General features: G+C 46.9%; 1 protein-coding gene across 1 annotated transcript in view; it reads left to right on the top strand.

The window, feature by feature from the left end:
- Inpp5d (inositol polyphosphate-5-phosphatase D) overlaps nt 1–20,406 on the top strand; it is a 107,738-nt gene that overhangs the window by 75,838 nt on the left and 11,494 nt on the right. The window contains exons 10-19 of the mRNA XM_052192474.1: nt 1,967–2,073; nt 5,742–5,844; nt 7,493–7,689; nt 8,050–8,167; nt 10,592–10,688; nt 11,199–11,337; nt 12,765–12,873; nt 13,020–13,108; nt 14,099–14,180; nt 18,274–18,363. Of these exons, the coding sequence (XP_052048434.1) occupies nt 1,967–2,073; nt 5,742–5,844; nt 7,493–7,689; nt 8,050–8,167; nt 10,592–10,688; nt 11,199–11,337; nt 12,765–12,873; nt 13,020–13,108; nt 14,099–14,180; nt 18,274–18,363 (1,131 nt within the window). The remainder of the gene's footprint in view (nt 1–1,966; nt 2,074–5,741; nt 5,845–7,492; nt 7,690–8,049; nt 8,168–10,591; nt 10,689–11,198; nt 11,338–12,764; nt 12,874–13,019; nt 13,109–14,098; nt 14,181–18,273; nt 18,364–20,406) is intronic.

The raw sequence follows: 20,406 nt of genomic DNA, 5'->3' as shown, positions 1-20,406 counted from the left end.
ACAGACAGCAGAGGAGTGCTTAGTCACATGGGGATGAGAGTCACAAATCAGGAGAGGAGCTCAGTGTGCAGTGTGTCCCTCCATGTCATCAAAAAAGAAAAGAACATAGTCATTGTACAGTTATTAACCCCGGAAAGGCTGACATAATGTGTACCCATACTCTACCCCACACTCCTTCCTCTACCTCCTCTCAGAGCCACCCTCATCCCCTCCCTCCTCCCAATTTCCTGCCCTCTCACTGAGTCCATGTGATAGTTTGTATATGCTTGGCCCAAGGAGTGGCACTATTAGGAGGTGTGGTCCTGTTGGGGTAGGCGTGGCCTTGTTGGAGTAGGTGTGTCACTGTGGGTATGGGCTTTAATACCCTAGTCTTAGCTGCCTAGAAGCCAGTATTCTGCTAGCAGCCTTCAGATGAAGATGTAGAACTCTCAGCTCCTCCTGCACCATGCCTGCCTGGATGCTGCCATGTCCCTGCCTTGATGATAATGGACTGAATCTCTGAACCTGTAAGCCAGCCCCAATTAAATGTTGTCTTTGTAAGAGTTGCCTTGGTTATGGTGTCTGTTCACTGCAGTAAAACCCTAACACAGAAGACAGACGACATGTGCTCATGGGTGTGAGACCACCCCTGGGACTTGGCACTACCCAGAGCAACGTCTGTAAGAAGCTTGACCTTCTTTCTCCCAGCAGCCAACTGCCAATAGTTCCTCAGCTGTTGTGGGAAATATTAAAAAAGAACCCGCCATCTTTCCTGCCCTGCCCAGCAGGGTCCTGCTCGGCATGTTCTCACAGCCCAGCTATTCTTTCCCAGCTAGCTCCCATAGCATCCCGTCTGCGTTTTCTCTCCGCCATAAACCCCTGTAACCGGTGGACCCACATTACAGTAACCTAATAAATCAAAACTGTTAATGCTTAACTAACCAATCAGATTTATGTATCAATAAAATCACAATTTACAAGATGCCAATACAGCAATTCTAGAGCCAAATGATAATGATAAAGCCTTAACCCAGTTATTCTAACCTTGTTATAACACCACATTGGACCCATTCTCTTTCCCTCTCCTCCTGTGACCCTGATCTCTCCCCCACCCCTTGCTCCGCCTCCCTTTTCCTGTCCAATCACAGGCCTTCCACTGTCCTACTGTCCATGGCAGCATCAGCTAAGTTGCTTTGGAAAAGAACAGCCAGGACTAGTCTGTCAGGAGCCTTGTCATAGTCAGAGTGGCATAAGCATTAAGTGTTTATGTAGCTAAAATACAATGATAAGCCAGGTGCTTATGCATGCCTTTTTTTTTTAAAGAAACATGGAATAAAGTTCAAAAGAGTTCATTAGAAAACTTGAAATCAGTTGCCTTCTGGGTGTAGGACATTGGAGGGAGCAGAGTGGAAGGATTCTATTACCGCCACCAACAAATCTTACGGAATGATTTGATTCATTTTTAATTTTATCCTTATTATTTTTAATTATGTATGCATGTGTGCCTGGGTATGTGAATGAAGGTGCCCCAAGAGACCAGAGACATCTCCTGGAGCTGGGGTGACAGGTGGTTGTGAGCTGCCTGTTGCCGGTGCTGGGAATTGAACTCGGGTCCTCTGAAAGAACAGTACGCATTCCTAGCTGCTCAGCCAACTCCCCAGCCCCTCCATTTTTGATTTAAAAGAAAAAAAAAAGGAAAGAAACTACAATTTTTCTGAGAATATTTTATGAATTAAGCAAGACAGAGGAGGTGGGGAGGAGAAGTGGTCTGGAAGGAGAAGGAGAGAAGGATGTTCAGAGCCTCTTGGTGTGTGGAGTGAAGCTAACTCCAGCTGGTTCTGGGTACCACACTTTAAAGTGAGCCCCTAGGGCTTAGGCCCGGGATGTGGGGCCAGGTTGAGGCTTGGATGGCTAGAGTGCATTGGACATTGGACATAGCAGATAAAGGAGCAAGTGTGTGCATCAATAAACTTCTGATCTTCTGAAGTCCTGCAGCTCATCAAGTCCCAGAAGTTCCTGAACAAGCTGGTGATTTTGGTGGAGTCAGAGAAGGAGAAAATCCTGAGGAAGGAATATGTTTTTGCTGACTCTAAGGTAAGTGAGAGTAGACATCTAACCTGGGGCGAGAAGGGACATGGGCCTTGAGGACCGTGATGTGCTGCCAGGGGTTGTGATCACTCGCCCCCTGGGTTCTAGAGCACCCTCTTCATACCTGGGACGCTGAGCATAGCTAGTTAAGGACCAGGCTCTGGGCTAGCTGGGACTTGCAGAGCTTTAGTTCCAATGTCCCAAGATCACAAGTACTATCTTCCAGGTACAAGGAGACATTCCATGCCCAGTGCTGAGCTTGCCAGGAGGCCTTTATTAACAGTGTCTCTTGGGTAGATTTAGGAGCGCTTTGGGTAAGCGTAAGCTCTGGATTTGATTCTGAGTCCTGACCAGCGCTTCCCTGTGATTTCTATTTGACTTCTGTTTTTAATCTCTGCCCTGCTCTGCCAAAGTAAGATGTCTCCACCATCATTGCTTGACAGAGGAAAAGGCCCCACGGACCATGAGAAAACCCCTAGGTGTGCCTTATCTGATCCAGATGTGTGCAGATGTGCCTCATCTGATCCATATGTGGGGATGTGCCTCATCTGATCCAGATGTGTGCAGATGTGCCTCATCTGATCCAGATGTGTGTTCTCTGCATCTTGATTGCTCACTTCAGAAGTCATCTCAAATAAGCTGAATCCCACATAGAGGTCTTGCTGTTCATGCTCAAAAGCAGTAAAAATGGATGGAAGGAGAGATAGTGTGGGTCCACAGTCTGCCCTACCTCTGGGGTGTGGGACATGCAGCTTAGGGAGGTAAAACACAGGAGTTTGCCTGTGCTTATCCCATGCTGCCCACGTTGGGCTTCAGGGAAACTCCAAGACCCTGTTCTGGGGTGGGAAGACGCAGTCTAAGTTGGGAGAGATCAAAGTTGAGGTTTCCCGATTTCCATCCAGGCCTCCAGTTGCCACTGCAGAACTGCACAGAGAAGTAGGAACAAAATGTCAGGGTTTCATGGGCAACATGGCTGGGAGGAGGAGGAGGGGGGGTGGTATGTGTGTGGCTGAATTGTGAGGAGTTGAGAGCATAGTTGGGGGCAGAGGGCACAGGCCAGGGGCCAGGGGAATGGAAACTCTGGGTTAGCTTATTGACAAAGGGTAGCGGTGGTTGTTTGGGGGTGCAGATAGACTTTCTATGGGAGGCTTAAGCGGCAGCTCTGTGGGTGAAGGCCTTCTCCATGCTTCCCATGGCTGTTCTCAATGAAAGAGACAGTCCCTGGTTCCTTGTTCATCATGGAAAATGGATGTGTACCAATTTCTCAGAGTGGACCAGAAATTAAATACCTTCTGCGGAAGGAATGTCTGGGAAGGGAAGCTCATTGGCTAACCCCTCAGGGCCTCTAGGCACCTCATTAGCATGGAGACTTCTATTTTGGGTTACACGACCAAGACCAATGTGGGGAGCATGGCAGGTGGCAGGGAGCAGAGAGACACCTACTGTCTCAGGTGTGAGTTTTTTCCAGGGTCTCAGACCTGCTCAACCACTGTCCCACAAGAGAGGGCGCATAGCTTAGCATGTGTGGTTGACCCTGTGTGTCAGACACTGGAGCCAAGCTAAGGGAGGGCTCCCAGTACAGTCTAACAGAGGTAACCCCCATGAGGTTCCCAAGGCATCTCCTTTCACTCATCCTGGGAGTGAATATGAAGGTGGAGTGGCGGGCATGGCCTGCAAAACAGTGGCAAAAGAGTCCAGACAGATGGTAGAACATAGAGAGAGGTCGCATGGTTAGGCAGCATTCTGGGCTTCAGGAACATAGGTTCAAAATCAGTTATTTCTGCCCCATTGCTGCAAACTCAATGGGCTTGAGACACTGACTCTTGAGCCATCCCTGGTTAACGAAGGATTTCAATAAAGAAGCTCTTGTTATGTCACGATGAGCTGCTGACCTCAGAGTGGGAAATCGTGAGATTTACAATGATGAGGTTGAATTGTATGAAATTGCTGACTTTGTTACCAGGGACATTACGCATCTGGTCTTTCATATTGGCACTTGTCCTAGTTAGGGTTTTCCTGCTGTGAGCAGACACCATGACCAAGGCAGCTCTTCTAAGGAGAATATTTAATTGGGGCTGGCTTATAGGTTCACAGGTTCAGTCTATTATCATCAAGACAGGAGCATGGCAGTGTCTAGGCTGGCATGGTGCATAAGGAGCTGAGAGTTCTACATCTTCATCTGAAGGCCACTAGGAGAAGACCGACTTCTAGGTAGCTAGGATGAGGGTCTTAAAGCTCACACCCACAGTGGCACACTTCCTCCAATAAGGCCACACCTATTCCAACAAAGCCACACCTCCAAATAGTGCCACTCCCTGGGTCAAGCTTATTCAAACCACCATAGGACTGCTTGAAATTTTGTGTGTTATCCTTTAAAGCCAGCCACCCTATTAAGGACAGCTCTCTAGACTAAGAGAGAGACAAGTCTCACGCTGTGCTGTTAACACAGGAAAAATAAGTGTAAGAGATTAGGGAGGCCCTTTTCTTAAGATGCCCTGTTACCTTTGCTTAGTTTTATTAAAAATATTTTTAAAAAATATTGGATTTATTTATTTGGAGGCGGGGCGTGCATGTGCCACAGCGCATGTGTGGAGGTCAGAGGACAGCTAGCAGGAGTCGGTTCTCTCTCTCTTTTCCACATGAGTCCCAAGGATTGAACTCCACTCCACGGCATATATCTTCACCACTGAGCCACTATACAGGCCACGGTTTCTTTACATTTTCTCTCACCAAATAAGTAATTCAGTCTCACTGGCATTAAAAAAAAGTAACAAATAAAATAATTAAAAGTTTAAAATAGAAACAGCACAGCCCTCACTGCTAACCAACTCTGGACTTTTCCTTCCAGGCGGGTTAAGGGATTATTATCATAACTGTTTATTTTTACAATTTGCTTTGGTTTGGGCTTTTGTGAGACAGGATTTTTGCAGTATTGCTCTGTCTAGCCTGGTGCTCACTGTGTACTACAGGTTGGCCTTGAACTCACGGCAGTCTTCTTACCTCAGCCTCCCAAGTGCTGGAATTACAGGGGAGCATGGCCATGCCCCGTGCATATTTTTTTTTTTTTTACTGCAATGGTGGTACACATACCATTTTACCAAGTGGCTTTTTATGACAGTGATGTACTGTGGCCACCTCTCTGTGGATAAAGTACTTCTGCACCATAAGGTTAAAACTCTCTCTCTATATATATATATACATATATACATATCTCATATATATACATACTATATATATACATAAAACTCTCAATATATATATGTTGGGGGTGGGGGGCACCCATATATATATATATATCTGCCAAACTCTGCATGTTTATGTATATATGTATATGTGTGTAAATATATATATATGAGTCCCTTACCTATGAACATGCTCCAGCACCCTGATGTGGTTATAGTTTGGTGCAGTTCCTCATTTTTTGCTTCAAATCACAACCTTGCAGTGGAATGGCTCAATTCAAGAAGAAACATACGCATGGCTGTGAATGCATCTCTTCAGGTGGTTGCTTCTCTCATTTATATATATATACATAATACATACATACATACACACACACACACACACACATGAAAATACCTCTCAGTATTTTTTGAACTGACCACATCCTTTGTAGAGGCCAATGTGCAGGGAGGTGGAGGCCCTGCTAAGTGTGTCTGCCCTTCCTCCCTCAGAAAAGAGAAGGCTTCTGCCAACTCCTGCAGCAGATGAAGAACAAGCATTCGGAGCAGCCAGAGCCTGACATGATCACCATCTTCATTGGCACTTGGAACATGGGTGGGTCCCTGTGCCCACTCCCTCCCACCAGCTCTGCTTGGGTCCGCCTTCTGGCCTCAGCACCTGCAAATGGCACGAGGGGGCACCTCAGTCTCTCAACCGTAGTCCTGGTCTCAATTCCGTGTATACAACGTCCTTTAGAGAATTATACCTTTGTCCGATGATGATGAAGAAGTAAAATATAGGCTTTAGGATTAGTGCACCTCAAAAGTAGCCAAAGTAGCTTACTCTGCAGTTTACCAAGGAACCCCAGGCCTGGAATAAAGAAGTCTGTCCCGGCTTATCTAGGGAAGAAATGAAGGGAGAGAGAGATCAGTGGATGAATAAATGGATGAATGGATGGGCAGGTGGATCTATGGATAGATCCTAATGGTCCTAAATGCCATATAAATAATATAAAAGTAAATAAACAAAATATATAAAATATATATGCTAAATATATGGTAATATATTCTATATAGTAAATATGTGAGTGAAATAATCATTTGGTATAAGTACTTAGAAATAAAAGCTAAGGTATAAAATATATATTGGATTAAATATATATTATATATATTACCATATATTATACTACATATGTATAATAGTACATTATACTAATTTTCAGTTATACTAAATGTTTGGCATATATATTGAGCTAGAATTTAATTAAAAGATGTTCAGTTAAATTTGAATCTTAGACAAACAATCACTGCATGGGGCATACTCTAAAAACCACTCAGCCACCAGAAACTTAAATTTAATGGATATCTTAGTCTATCATTAATTCCTTAGGCTCTTGCCCGCAGGGGTCCAGGCTTGTGGCACAATGACCTTTCTAGTTTTCTTATCTGTCTGTGAAAAGTTCTTTCGGTTGGACACGGCAGTCATCACATTGCTGCCCTTCCAGCAGAAGACACTTGGGGGCGCCCAATAGGCAGGAGCCCTGCTGCACATGGCAGGGTGGGAAGGTCTCCCTATGAGTTTCACTGAGAGCCCCGGGGCAGAGTTTGGCAGAGATAGTTATATGGATTCTTGGCTTCTTGTCTCTCAGTTGGCCAAAGGAGAGATCTCCTCAGGGCGTGGGGAGAATATCTTCCCATCCTTAGGGTATTTTCAGAAGTAGATTTCCCATCATTCCTTGAGGCAGCTGGTCCCACTCATTTTTCAATATGGAAGCTGGGGAAAGTTGTGCACCCCTCCTGTTTCTCTTCTGAGCACCTCATCATCTCAGTTCTCGGCTGACTATAACTTTCTTCCAGGAAGCCTCTGGTGTTTCCTGGCTGTAGGGTAGAAGCCACCATCCTGGACGTGTCACTCACCATTTAAAATGTAAACTCCTGAGTGATAGGGCCACATCTCATGTGTCACTGACACCCTAGAGCCTAGGACATGTCCAGCGAGCTGTACAGTTAGATCAGGGCTCCAGAGAGGATCTCCCAGGCTTTCCATTCTGTGAAATGTAATACTATCTTTACAACAAGATCTCACCGAGCTCTGCCCATAGCTGACATGTAAGGTGGTATCAGTCCTGAGTCCTTCATCTAGGACACTTGTCCCAGTGATTTTTGTAACTATGTGGTCCTCCTTTTCCCCTGTTTTGAATCCCCCTGATGCCCTTGACCTGACCTGTCTTTGACTCATTCGGTGTTGGGTTTTGCTGTTGAAGGTAATGCACCCCCTCCCAAGAAGATCACGTCCTGGTTTCTCTCCAAGGGGCAGGGAAAGACACGGGACGACTCTGCCGACTATATCCCCCATGACATCTACGTAATCGGCACCCAAGAGGACCCCCTTGGAGAGAAGGAGTGGCTGGAGATACTCAAGCACTCCCTGCAAGAAGTCACCAGCATGACATTTAAAACAGTGAGCAGCTGGCCAGGCCCAGGGTGGGGAGACAGCGTCTCAGAAGTCAGACAGGATACTTCCAAAGATATACAGGATTGCTCAGTAGTACCCCACTTTCGGAGCCACAGATGTGAATTAAGTGCCATCCTCAGAAGTTGATAGGGTCCTAAGGCCTCCACCTTCCCTTCAGTCCCGGTTCTCATCTCGGAGGTGTTTTCTCTCATTCCTAGGCATTGTTAGAAGTTTCCCTAAAAGTTAGGGAATACAGACAGGGTGTCTTTCTCGGGGTGAGAACTAGGGTGAATCCCTTTGAGATGCTCAGGGTTCCAACAGTGTTCCTCAGCCCTGTGTTGCAACATCATCTTCCACCACCACCAGGTTGCCATCCATACCCTCTGGAACATTCGCATAGTGGTCCTTGCCAAGCCAGAGCATGAGAATCGGATCAGCCATATTTGCACTGACAACGTGAAGACAGGCATCGCCAACACTCTGGGTGAGCAGAGAGGAGAATCCATTCCTGTGTGTGCTCCTCTTCCTTCTCTTAGCAATGTCCCAGATTAAACTATGAGAGTCCTTTCCTGGGATCCCTTCATCTCTAGCAAATCCAGATGGTTTTCCCTGCAAAAAAAAAACCCTCCAGGGTCTATACCAGATCTGGCAATCTGGCTAAAATGTGGGTTCTATCTCAGTAAGTCTCAGATGGTTTCCATTGATCTGACAAGCTTTCAGGTGACATTAGTGCCAGCCAGTCCAGGGACCCCACTTTGAGAAGTACAAATCTAGAATAGGGACTGGCAAACTTCCACTGGAAAGGGCCAGTGGTGACACTTTAGGCCTTATGGGCCACATGCCACTATCCCTCTCTGCTGCTGTACTTGAAAGTCCCCACACTCAAGAGAAGAGATGAACAAGATGGCTGTGATCAGACCATGGTCTATAGGAGGTCTATAGGAATTTCTGTAGGAAGTAGAAACTGACCAGTGCTGAATAGGTGGGCACGGAAAACAGATGAAAGTGGACAGACCACATATGTGGGGGAGCAGGGTCCTGCAAAGGTGGCCTCTATGGATACACAAGTCTGTTTATGAGCATGTGAATGTGTGATTGGGCGGTAAGCTGGGCAAGGTAACAATGGATGTTTTTGTGTGTTTGTGTGAACATGCATGTGTGTGTGTGTATGTGTGAGTTCATGTGAGCACACCCTGAGTATTCAGATATTTGTGCTTGTGGGTATGTCTGTGTCTTTCACGTGAGCCTGTGAGAGTCTGATTTTCTCAACATATGGCTGTGTGCATGGGAGTGTCTCAGGGTATGTATGTGACACAAACACTGGGCTGTGTATGATGGGGGAGGGGCTATCAGTCTCTGAGCTTTGACTTTGGGGACAGGACAGGGTCCCAGAAAACAAAGCAAAACAAGACACAAGATTGCTTCATTTGAGAACCTGTGCTTTTCTGCTGACAAAGCTCTAACTGTCCTGTCTCTACTCACTCGTCCTTTCTTGCCTGCTCCAACAGCAGTCGTGGGGTGGGTCTGAGCTCCATCTCCTACAGAGCATCCCTGCACGGACTTCTTCTCTCCCCGGGTATGGGTGTCCTGCTTCTCTCAGTGGCCCTTGCACATCATTTCTTCAAACGTCTCATTGAAACTTACAGCTGTATGCTCTTTTTTTTTTTTAAGATTTATTATTTATATGAGTACACTGTCTTCAGATCTGTCTTCAGTCGGATCTCATTAGGGATGGTTGTGAGCCACCATGTGGTTGCTGGGAGTTGAACTCAGGACCTTCAGAAGAGCAGTCAGTGCCCTTAACCTCTGAGCCATCTCTCCAGCCCCCCAGCTGTATGTTCTTAACCAGGCCTTACTCTAGTCTTGGCCCTGGACCCCACTCCTCCTACAGAACTCAGTCTGAATGTTTGCCTAGTATATGCAAGGCCCTGGGTTAGGTCCCCAGCACCAAAATTAAACAGATAATCTCCGGCCCTTAAAAAACATACATGCCATTTTGGTTGGTGGTAAGCCCATGTCTACCATCCCCTGCCTTCCAGAGTTTGTCAAGCACGTATTTCTAAGCCCTAGACTCTGTGATTCAGTCGTACTGTATTTCCCTCTCAAGTGCCGTCTCTGGGGCTGCTCTGTTGGCCTAGGGAATATACTTTAAGAACCACTAATGTAGAATAAATTAAAACATCAGCAAGGTGTGGGACTAGGAAGCATATTTTAAGAACTATTAATGTAGAATAAATTAAAACATCAGCAAGGCATGTGTGTGATGATTATATCTATGTGTGTGTTTGTATATCTATGTGTATGTTTGTGTGTGTTTGTGTATCTGTGTGTGTGTCTGTGTATTTGTATGTCTGTTTATGTGTGTCTATGTGTGTTTATGTGTGTGTGTGTGTGTCTGTGAGTGTATATGTGTATACCTGTGTGTGTCTGTATGTTTGTGTGTATGTGTGTGTTTAGGTGTGTCTGTGTGTGTCTGTGTCTATGTGGGTGTATATGTGCATGTGTGTGTCTGGGGTGAATGTTTTTGATCCCTCAGGAGTTAATCATGAGTAGACAGTCATTCACTCAGTTGGGGGGAGGAGACACCTCCCAAATCCCAAGGCTCCAGGCTGCTCCAATCCTCCTTGTCCCTCTCTGCTCATCACCATGGCCCCCAACATCCCCATACCCAGAAATAGAGGGCAGCACCCTCCTTCCTTTCTCCTATATAGAAAATCATAACACTGCTACCACCTGCCTGTCACTGGCATGTCCCACCGCGCTGACCTATCTGTTTCCTCTCTTTCCTCGGTTTACTTCTCTTTCTCCTTGCTAACAGCTTTAGGACCCTTTACCTCACCTCAGCTTCTGACCCCTTGGCAAGCCTGCCTGGCTGACATCCTGCTCCTTTTCTTTCTCCCTTCCTTAGGAAACAAGGGAGCTGTGGGAGTGTCCTTCATGTTCAATGGAACCTCCTTGGGGTTCGTCAACAGCCACTTGACTTCTGGAAGTGAAAAAAAGCTCAGGTAATGGGAGCTCTTCCCTCCACACACCCAGGCAGCCTTAGCCTCCCACACCAATGCTTGCCCAGCCTCAGGACCCTCAGGATCTCTGCTGTCTGAGCAAAGACAACTGTTAGCACAGTAGAGGCCTCAGGTGTATGTGACTCTTGTCTGGAGGACAGAAAACATGTTGATGTCATCAACATAGTAGACCCCTTGAACCTGGTCCATTTCTAAAGGAAAATACTCCTCAGGAGCATCCTATAGCTCAACGCTCATTTTGTCTGCAGGTGCCTCTGTCATGACCATAGCCAGGTAGTACGATTACTGATCTGTTTCGTGAGGGGTAGATTCCTGCATGGTATCTAGACTCTATGTTCCCAGCTGGATTTCCCAGGCACACTCAGAAGCCCACTCGGACAAAGCTGGAGTCTAAGTCTCTGTTTCCCACTTGTTGCCTCTGACTTTCTGCCGTCAGAGCAAGGATGGTACCCACACTAGACATGCTAGATGGCCCTTGTTTTCCCGAATTAGGAGAAATCAAAACTATATGAACATCCTGCGGTTCCTGGCCCTGGGAGACAAGAAGTTAAGCCCATTTAACATTACCCACCGCTTCACCCACCTCTTCTGGCTTGGGGATCTCAACTACCGTGTGGAGCTGCCCACCTGGGTAAGGAGACTCCATCTTGGGTCCATAGGGGACAGAGGGAACCCCATTGACTCCATCTTGACTCCGTCTCTGTCCATAGGGGACACAGGCTCTCAGGAGTCAGCTGTGGGCAGAAAATCAGAGAAACGCGTGAACATTCAGAACCTGGCTAAGGCAGCAGCTCCTCTCAGGGACTCAGTGCAGCTCCTGCCATGCAGCCTCTGCCTTTCTTTACAGTTCCCTTCTGCTTGTGTCTGCTTGGCCCTGGGACTTCTATGGCTGCTCCTGGTCACTGTTTCTCCAGCCAGCCAGCCAGCAGCAGCTGAGCTTGATCAGGAAGCGCAGGCATCTTCGGGGCTCAGCTCACTTATCTCAACAAATCATGGGGTCACTGGCGGATCTAAAGCACTGCTTGCCTGCCTGTGGAAGGGGACCGACAGATGTGACCGCAGGAGTCTAGAACCCACACAGTTGTTTTGCATGCTCATAAAAGCTGAAGCAGGAGACTACGTGGGGTGGAACCGGGAGTGCCCTTCTGTCTAGAAATCAGAGTTAGCAGCCTGTTTCCCTCCCGCTGAGGGACTTTAATGTAATCCCACACTCGAGTCCTGTGAGGGACAAAGGAAGCAAGGCAGGAGCTGACCCTGTTTCATAGTCAAGCACTCAGAGTGGCTGAGAAAGCTGCTGAGAGGAGATTGCGCATCATTCGTAGTTGAGGTTAGACCTCAGGTGTCCCTTTCTCCCGAGCATCTTTCCATATGACCCATGCCCTTCAGTCCCCTGTGGGCTGCTAGCCACCCTCGCAGCTCTGCCACCAGCTCACCATGCCTTCCTCACTAGCGACCCCCAGGTGACATCTTCCCTCCCTGGGAATGAGCAGGCAGGAGGGAGCATGAGAAGAGTTTCCAGGGGAAGGACTGCCACAGCTCCACACTCACCTGGGCAGGAGCCCAGAGCCGGGCTCAAAGCCACAGAGAAATAGACAGGAGCGAGAACTGCTGGAGCCCAAGGCCAGCGAATAATCCATCCCCAAGGACCTGCAGTATGGCACCAATTCCTGCAGTTAGGCTGGGTGGTCTCAAGGAGGGTGATGCTCAGAAGACTCAGAGCCAGGAATCCCCCACGACCACTAGTGGATTTACCACTGGAGGTCCTTGTTCCCACAGAAGAGCCAGAGAAAGCAAAGGAGCTGTACTACCAGTCTTTGGAAGTGTCGCTAACAATGACATTTAAAAGCAGGTGTATAAAAACAATAGCTCCACAATGCGAATTTGGACTAGCCTGTAGCTAGTTGTGGTGATAATACAGCCCTTCCGGGCTTTCCTTATCCTCATAAAGGGATCGGGCGCCAGGAATTATCATCCCAGACTGCTAGGTCCTGGGGCCCTGGTGCGGTCATTAGGAAGGGTGGTAAGGGACAGAGTCTGACCTGGCATGTCTCCATCCAGGAGGCAGAGGCCATCATCCAGAAGATCAAGCAACAGCAGTATTCAGATCTTCTGGCCCACGACCAGCTGCTCCTGGAGAGGAAGGAACAGAAGGTCTTCCTGCACTTTGGTGAGGGCACACTGTCTCTCCTTTGTGTCTTTTCCCTCAATCTTCCCTCCACCTGAACACCCTGACCAAGGGAGGGGTTATGTCTGCAGAGGAGGGAAGTGGGAGGTGTTAGGGAAGCCGGACTGAGGGCCATGCATCTGTTTCAGAGGAGGAGGAGATCACCTTCGCTCCCACCTATCGATTTGAAAGACTGACCCGGGACAAGTATGCCTACACAAAGCAGAAAGCGACAGGGGTGAGTCCCCCTCCCCCCTCCAAGCAACTCTCCTGCCCTGTCCCACCTCCTCTGCCCAACTCACCCTTCCATGGTGGTTCCCATGAAGTGGGAAGCATCCTACATAACCAGACAGCAGCAAAAACAAACATCAGATTGCACATACCAGGGCTAGGGATGTAACTTGGTCCACAGAGTCTTTACTTAGTGTGCACAGAGCCCTGGACTCCATCTCAGCATCAAGGCAGGCATGGTACCATCCATCTCTGATCCCAATACTCAGGAAATAGAAGCAGGAAGCAAGAAGATCAGGAGTTCAAGGTCATCCTTGACCACAGTGAGTTAGAAGCTGGTCTGAACTGCATGAGACTGGCTCCAAAAAAATATGTTGGTACAAAAACTGCCACTAACTTGGACTTTAAGTTGCTCTATCTACAGCCCTTTTAAAAGACAAAAACAAACAAACAAAAAACAAAGACACACACAGTTCTGCTAGACTCCAAAACACCACCAGCAAAACTGGTTTCTTTGCTTCAGGACTTAGAATTTCAGAACATTATAGTTCTCCATAGTTACTCCACAGGTCAAAGTAAACTGATCACAGAATGACTATTGATATATTATTAAGGCCGCTCATGTGAAAAAGAACAGTGTTCAAGGAAGATGCAATAAAATCCTCTTGCAGAGGACCTGGGTTCAGTTCCCAGCACCTACATGGCTGCTCACAACCAACTGTAACCCCAACTCCAGGGATCTAACACTCTCTTCTGGCCTCTGTGGGCACTGCACACATGTCTTGCACATACATATATGCAGGCAAAGCACTCACACACATAAAATAAATAAAATACATTGTAAATAGTTTAGGGCTACCTGAAGGTAAATTCCCTAAAGAACCAATGACAGATGAATTTGATGATGGCGGATGTCCTCGCTAATATTGTGGTTTTGTTTCTACTAGTGACAGTGAGAGCAGCACCTGTGCTCTAAAACTGTAATGTTGCATTGCAGATGAAGTACAACTTGCCGTCCTGGTGCGACCGAGTCCTCTGGAAGTCCTATCCGCTGGTGCATGTGGTCTGTCAGTCCTATGGTGAGTGGATTGCAGCAGGGTGCAGACTTGGTTTGGGGCTCTGAGGTCAGTGGCAAACTGAGGAAGGAACTTCAGTCGGCTTGTCCATAAGATGAGAGAGCCCCTCGGAGCGCTAATCAAGGGTCCTGAAAGAGTTGGTGCCTCTCTATCTGCCTTGGGATAATAAATCCCAAGTGTAATAAATCCTGCTCAGAGAGACACTTGATTTAGAAAGGACCTTTTGTTTGTTTGTTTTGTTTTTATTTTTCAAGACAGGGTTTCTCTATATAGCCCTGGCTGTCCTGAAACTCTCTCTGTAGGCCAGGTTGGCCTTGAACTCAGAGATTTGCCTGCCTCTGCCTCCCTTGGGCTGTGATTAAAGGTACACACCACCACCGCCACCCAGCCTTAAAAAGCACATTTAACCACTGCTTTTTCCTTTTTTCTTTTCTTTTCTTTTCCTTTCTTTTCTTTTCTTTCTTTCTTTCTTTCTTTCTTTCTTTCTTTCTTTCTTTCTTTCTTTTTTTTCGAGACAGGGTTTCTCTGTACAGCCCTGGCTGTCCTGGAACTCACTCTGTAGACCAGGCTGGCCTCAAACTCAGAAATCAGCCTGCCTCTGCCTCCCAGAGAGCTGGGAATAAAGGCGTGCACCACCACTGCCCGGCTCCTTTTTTCTTTTAATTGAGAATTTCATACAGTCTATATACTCTGATCAAATCCACTCCCCCTACTTCCTGTCGTCCAGTTGCTCTCCTGCTCCCAACTTCATGTAGTCTCTATCTATCTATCTATCTATCTATCTATCTATCTATCTATCTATCTTTCTCTCCCCCAACTCAGTTCACTGTCTGTATGTGGGGGGTACAGCAGCATCTTCTGGAACATGGATAACCTTTTAGGAACCAAATCCCTGAAGAAAATTCCTGTCTTTGCCTAGTAGCCATCAATATCCAGGAGCGCTTTAGCGAGGGGCGGGACTTCATGAGTCCCTCATCTTGTTCAGGACTTGTACATGCAGTCATCGCTGTTTTGGTTTGCTCTCCTGTTTAACAAATGTCTCACTGCATGTATCTACTGCCTCTGGCTCTCAGTCTTTCTACTGCCTCTTCTGTAATGATCTCTGAGCTTTGGAGGAAGAGGGTATGGTACGTGTGTCCCATTTAGAACTGAGCAATCTATAATCTTTTTCTCTGTGTGTTGACTAGTTGTGGGTCTCTGTATTAATCTCCATATCTTGCCAGGCCCGTTGTTACTATAGCTTGCAGCATTCACAGATGGGTAAGGCTGTTGAATATTTTTCCCCTAATATCATAAATAGGGCCTTCTGGTACTGTCTTAGGGTTTCTATTCCTGCACAAATATCATGACCAAGAAACAAGTTGGGGAGGAAAGGGTTTATTGAGCTTACACTTCCATGTTGCAGTTCATCACTAAAGGAAGTCAGGACTGGAACTCAAGCAGGTCAGGAAGCAGGAGCTGATGCAGAGGCTATGGAGGGATGTTTCTTACTGGCTTGCTTCCCCTTGCTTGCTCAGCCTGCTCTCTTATAGAACCCAAGAGCACCAGCCCAAAGGTGGTACCACCCACAAAGAGCCCTCCCCACTTGATCACTAATTGAGAAAATGCCCCACAGCTGGATCTCATGAAGGCACTTCCTTGTCCCGCGCTATCGTCTCGCCAGCAAAACGACGCGGCACACTCAGGTTCCTTCTGTAGAATGCTTTAATGGCTCTTGAGAGGCAGAGCATAAGCTTACAACCACGGAGACTCCAACGGTCTGAAAAACCGTCCCTTATATAGGCTGGTAAGCCCGCCTAGGACGTGGCACTTCCTAATTGGTTGCAGCTCATCAGCCCATATTACGCCACGAGGTAGGCAGAGACCGAAGGACGTTAAATCACTTCAGGCATGCGCACTGATTTGTTCGCCGGTTAATGATACATTTTAGCTAGATGCGAACGCCACCTTGTAATGGAGTTTGCAGGAGCAACGGGCGGCCCCTCACACTTCCCCAACTGAAACTCCTTTCTCTGTGATAACTCCAGCCTGTGTCAAGTTGACACACAAAACTAGCCAGTACAGGTACTATTCTTTTGAAGAGAGCCAGACTGAGTTTAAGCCATATAAAAGTGATATTTTACCATGTATAAAACAACCAACTACCAGGTATTCACGAGGTCCAAACTAATACATATCAATAAGTATGCCTGTACACAGAGAGTCCTATGGGTATTTCGCTGTGGGGCTGGAGATCTGGCTCAGCAGTTAAGAGCACTTGCTGATCTCCCAAAGGACCTGAGTTTGGTTTCCAGCGCACTCGCTGAGTGGTTTACAACTACCTGGAATTTCAGCTCCAGAGGATCCAAGTTCTACTTCTAGCTGCCAGGAGCATCTTCACACACACACACACACACACACACACACACACACACACACTTTAAAAGACAAAAGGAAGTCTTAAAAAAAACAAACCACAAACGTCCAGGTAGTAGCACGCAACCCTCGTCCCACAACAAACCACAAATGAGCAATCCATGGCCAGAGACCTCTGACAGGCAGTTGATGGCCCACACCTGTCCAGCTGAGCCTCAGACCTACCACCCTAGGAGTAGGGAGACAGGTTGTGAGAATTTTGTCACTGACCAGCAGCCACCTTATGGTCCCCACCCTCTCTGGTCCCACAGATGAAGGTGGTTTCCGGTCCCACAGATGAAGGTGGTTTCCGGTCCCTTCATCCCTATGTGTCTTCTGTTGCCCTGGGATAGTTTATGCATTACAAACCCCTCTCCCTGCTCTTGAGCTCTGTCCCTCAGAAGTGGCCTCACTGGATAAACTCCATATAGCCGAAGATGTGTGGCACAGGAGCATCTTTTACACTCACAGCCTTGGCCAAGGCACTGCTCTGCCTTCAGAACCTGAAAGTGGGGCAGGAGCTGAATATGGCTCAGGGGTAGAGTATTTTCCTGCCGTGCATAAGGTCCTGGCTTCCATCCCAAGTACTTTACAAACCAACCAAGCAAAACAAACGAAAACACCAGAAAGAACCCCTTTCCCAGCCTTTACCAGTTCTATTCCCTCAGTGTTTCCTGCTTGTCTGCCCCACGCCTGGTCTCTCCAGCCCTGTGACCCTCTTTCTGGCACTATATGGAGTCTGTTGTATGGATACCTTCTTCCCACATCCTGTAGTCCCGAGAGCCAACTCCACCAGTCAGCTGCCTCTGCTGAGAGCCAAGTGATAGAGGCTCATAGAATTGCCACTATCTCTTTAGACACCAGCTTTGGCCTTCAGAACTGCTCCATAGTGCAGGTTTTAAGAAAGGGAAAGGAGATGATCAGGAAGTGGTAACTAAGACTCAGGAGAGTACACATCGCACACATTCCCAGCATGTGAGAGGCAAAAAGGAAACCCCACCTTACATGTAAGGCTGAAGATGTACATAATTTGCTAATATTCTTTCGAGTGCTAGACGGCACGTAGAAGGGTTTAAGGAGTTGGACATAGAGGAGGCCAATATGGGGAAAGAAAAGAGAATTCATATCTAGAATACAAAAAAAGGAACCCTGTACATAATCGTGTGTATCAGCTATCTATCACTGCATAGCAAATGCCCTAAATCCCAGTTCTTAAAACACTGAGTCCGGGGCTGGATAGGTAGCTCAGAGGTTAAGAGCACTGACTGTTCTTCCAGAGATCCTGAGTTCAATTCTCAGCAACCACATGGTGCTTCACAACCATCTGTAATGGGATCTGATGCCCTCTACTGGTGTGTTTGAAGACAACTACAGTGTACTCATATGCATAAAATAAATCTAAAACAAAACAAAAAACCACTGAGTCCTTTGTTTGATCCTCTGGGCTGGACTAAATTTAGACAGCTCATTTCTTCTCTTTGGTACCAGCTAGACACACTGAGGTATTTGATCAGATCTGGGGTAGGCTGGATATCAGCAATGGTAATGGTAATGCCCAGGAGGCAAGTTCAGGCACCTTTGCTTCCTAGACTCAGAGTCCCCAGCCTAAGTCCCAGCTTCTCCCTACTGTGAGTTTGTCATCCACACCTTGGTCAAAAGGTCTTCTCTATCCCTGCTTAGAAATGCCTTCACTCCCTTCTAGGCAGTACCAGTGACATCATGACGAGTGACCACAGCCCTGTCTTTGCCACGTTTGAAGCAGGAGTCACATCGCAATTCGTCTCCAAGAATGGTAAGCAATGGGCAGCATCAGCTTTTCTTGTTTTCCTCAAAGACAAGGGGCCTAGGGCATTTATCATCTGGTAGCAGCTACCAGTTGTGAGCATTAGATGTAGGCCTATCCTTTCCTTCCCACAGGCCCACGGTCTGCCCTACCTGATCTCTTCATGTTCAGGCCACATCACAAATTCAGTCCAGAGAACCTTCTTCTGAAACCCATTTTGATGTAGTTAAAAGGGAGATGTCATAAATCAGTGTTTACCAAGGTATAAGCTGTCTAATACCCAAGAAGATTCTGGGCTTGGGGGGACATGGATAAATGTTTATTCATGATAATGTGTGTGTGTGTAGTATATATATAGATATATAGATAAGTGTGTTTTAAGTATGTCTCTTCTGGATAAGCAAATACTTCAAGTAGCATGTTATATTTAATTCCATCTAAGTTTAAAAACAGACTCTAGTTAAAGAAAATATTAATCCAGTGTTAGTGTGCTGAATAGTAGGTTGCAATGCTGAAAGCTACAGTAGTGCAATGCAGATGAAGGGGGAAGGGATGACTGGAATAAACTCATGCTTACTGCTGCAGGTATGGTTGCAAATTGCTCAGCCCAGCCCTGGTTGCTGAGCTCCCCTTTTTGCAGCAATGGCTGGATATGCCTGTTAACAAGCCCACCCAGCCCTGTCTTAGGTGACCAGGAAGCCATGACGTCATCTCCTCTACCCTTATTTCCATTCAGCAGAGAACTGTTGTAGGGATACTAGGTATGGAGAACTCCAAAACAGACAGAGAACAACTGTCTCGCTCTTTGGCCTCTGTGCTGAGGGATGTAGATGAAGCTAGACCACTGTCTTTCCTACCATTGGGTCAAACATCTGTGGATCTGATGTGACCTGCCTTCTCCACCCAAGTCTTCACACCCGTCCTGTCTTCGTCCTACATTTGTAGCCTTTAGGCTCCACCCACTCCTGCTTGTACCATTTCCCCTTTCTCTGAGTTCTTCAGCATTGGAAGAGTAGCCTCTGTCACCTCCCCCTTTGTCAGGCTTGGCTTCCTTCTGCTGGGACTCAGCTTGAAAACATCGCTCACCAGTGTTGAGCTTTGACAGAACATTTGTCTAAGCAGAATCTGGCTAAGGTGATGTGGGGTTTAGAAGGAGAGAAAGAAGGCTAATGGGCACGGTGGAGGTGGCTCTCAAATGGCTTAGAATTTATACACAAAGATAGATCACTGGCTTAAAAACCAGTTCAAGATTGGTATAGTGGTACATACCTTTAGTCCCAGCACTTAGGAGGCAGAGGCATCAGGCTCAGTTCAGTTTGAGTCTGACTTTAGCTGCATAGAGTTTGAGACCAAATTGGGGTACATATAACACCCTCCCTGTTCTACAAAACAAAAACAATGTTAAAGACCAGATGCCATGTAAATAAAATAAATGTCATATAAATTAACAAAGTTATAACTGTGTTAGCTGAAGGCCAATGAGTCCCAGATGCCAGATTAAGGACTGCTCATAACTGTGCCTGAGTAAGAAAGAACAGGTTTGCCTAGCTGTGGACTTAAAACAGAAGATTTGAGTATTGAGCCTATAAGTCTCTGTATGAACTCTCTGTTAGAACTAGTGGGGAAATCTGGGTGTGTTAGCAAAAAGAGGGAGAGAGGGAGAAAGGGAGGGAGGGGAAGAAAGGAGAAGGGAGGAAGGGAAGGAGAGAGAGAGAGAGAGAGAGAGAGAGAGAGAGAGAGAGAGAGAGAGAGAATTAGCTGGGAGATGAGACTGAGGTTGAGGTGTTGCCTGAAGCCACACAGATTGTTAAGATCACATCCATATCTTGGGTCCTTGCTGTCTTTACTCTTTCTGACCTGCACCCTACATGGCCAGCTTGTGACAGATCAGAGAAGCTGTGGCCATCAACAGAGATGCTGAGCTTGGGTGCTAAGTCATAAAGTTTTCCTTTAGGGCAAATCTCAGCTTCCAACCTGGACGTTTCCCATCTGTGGGCCCAAAGAGGTAGCCCTGCATAGTGGGTGCACACAAAGAGGAAAAACCCAGAGAGA

This window comes from Apodemus sylvaticus, chromosome 9, assembly GCF_947179515.1.
Source record: "Apodemus sylvaticus chromosome 9, mApoSyl1.1, whole genome shotgun sequence".
Classification (NCBI taxonomy): domain Eukaryota; kingdom Metazoa; phylum Chordata; class Mammalia; order Rodentia; family Muridae; genus Apodemus; species Apodemus sylvaticus.
Note: the sequence above shows the minus strand (reverse complement) of the source record. Positions and strands in the feature narration are given on the sequence as shown.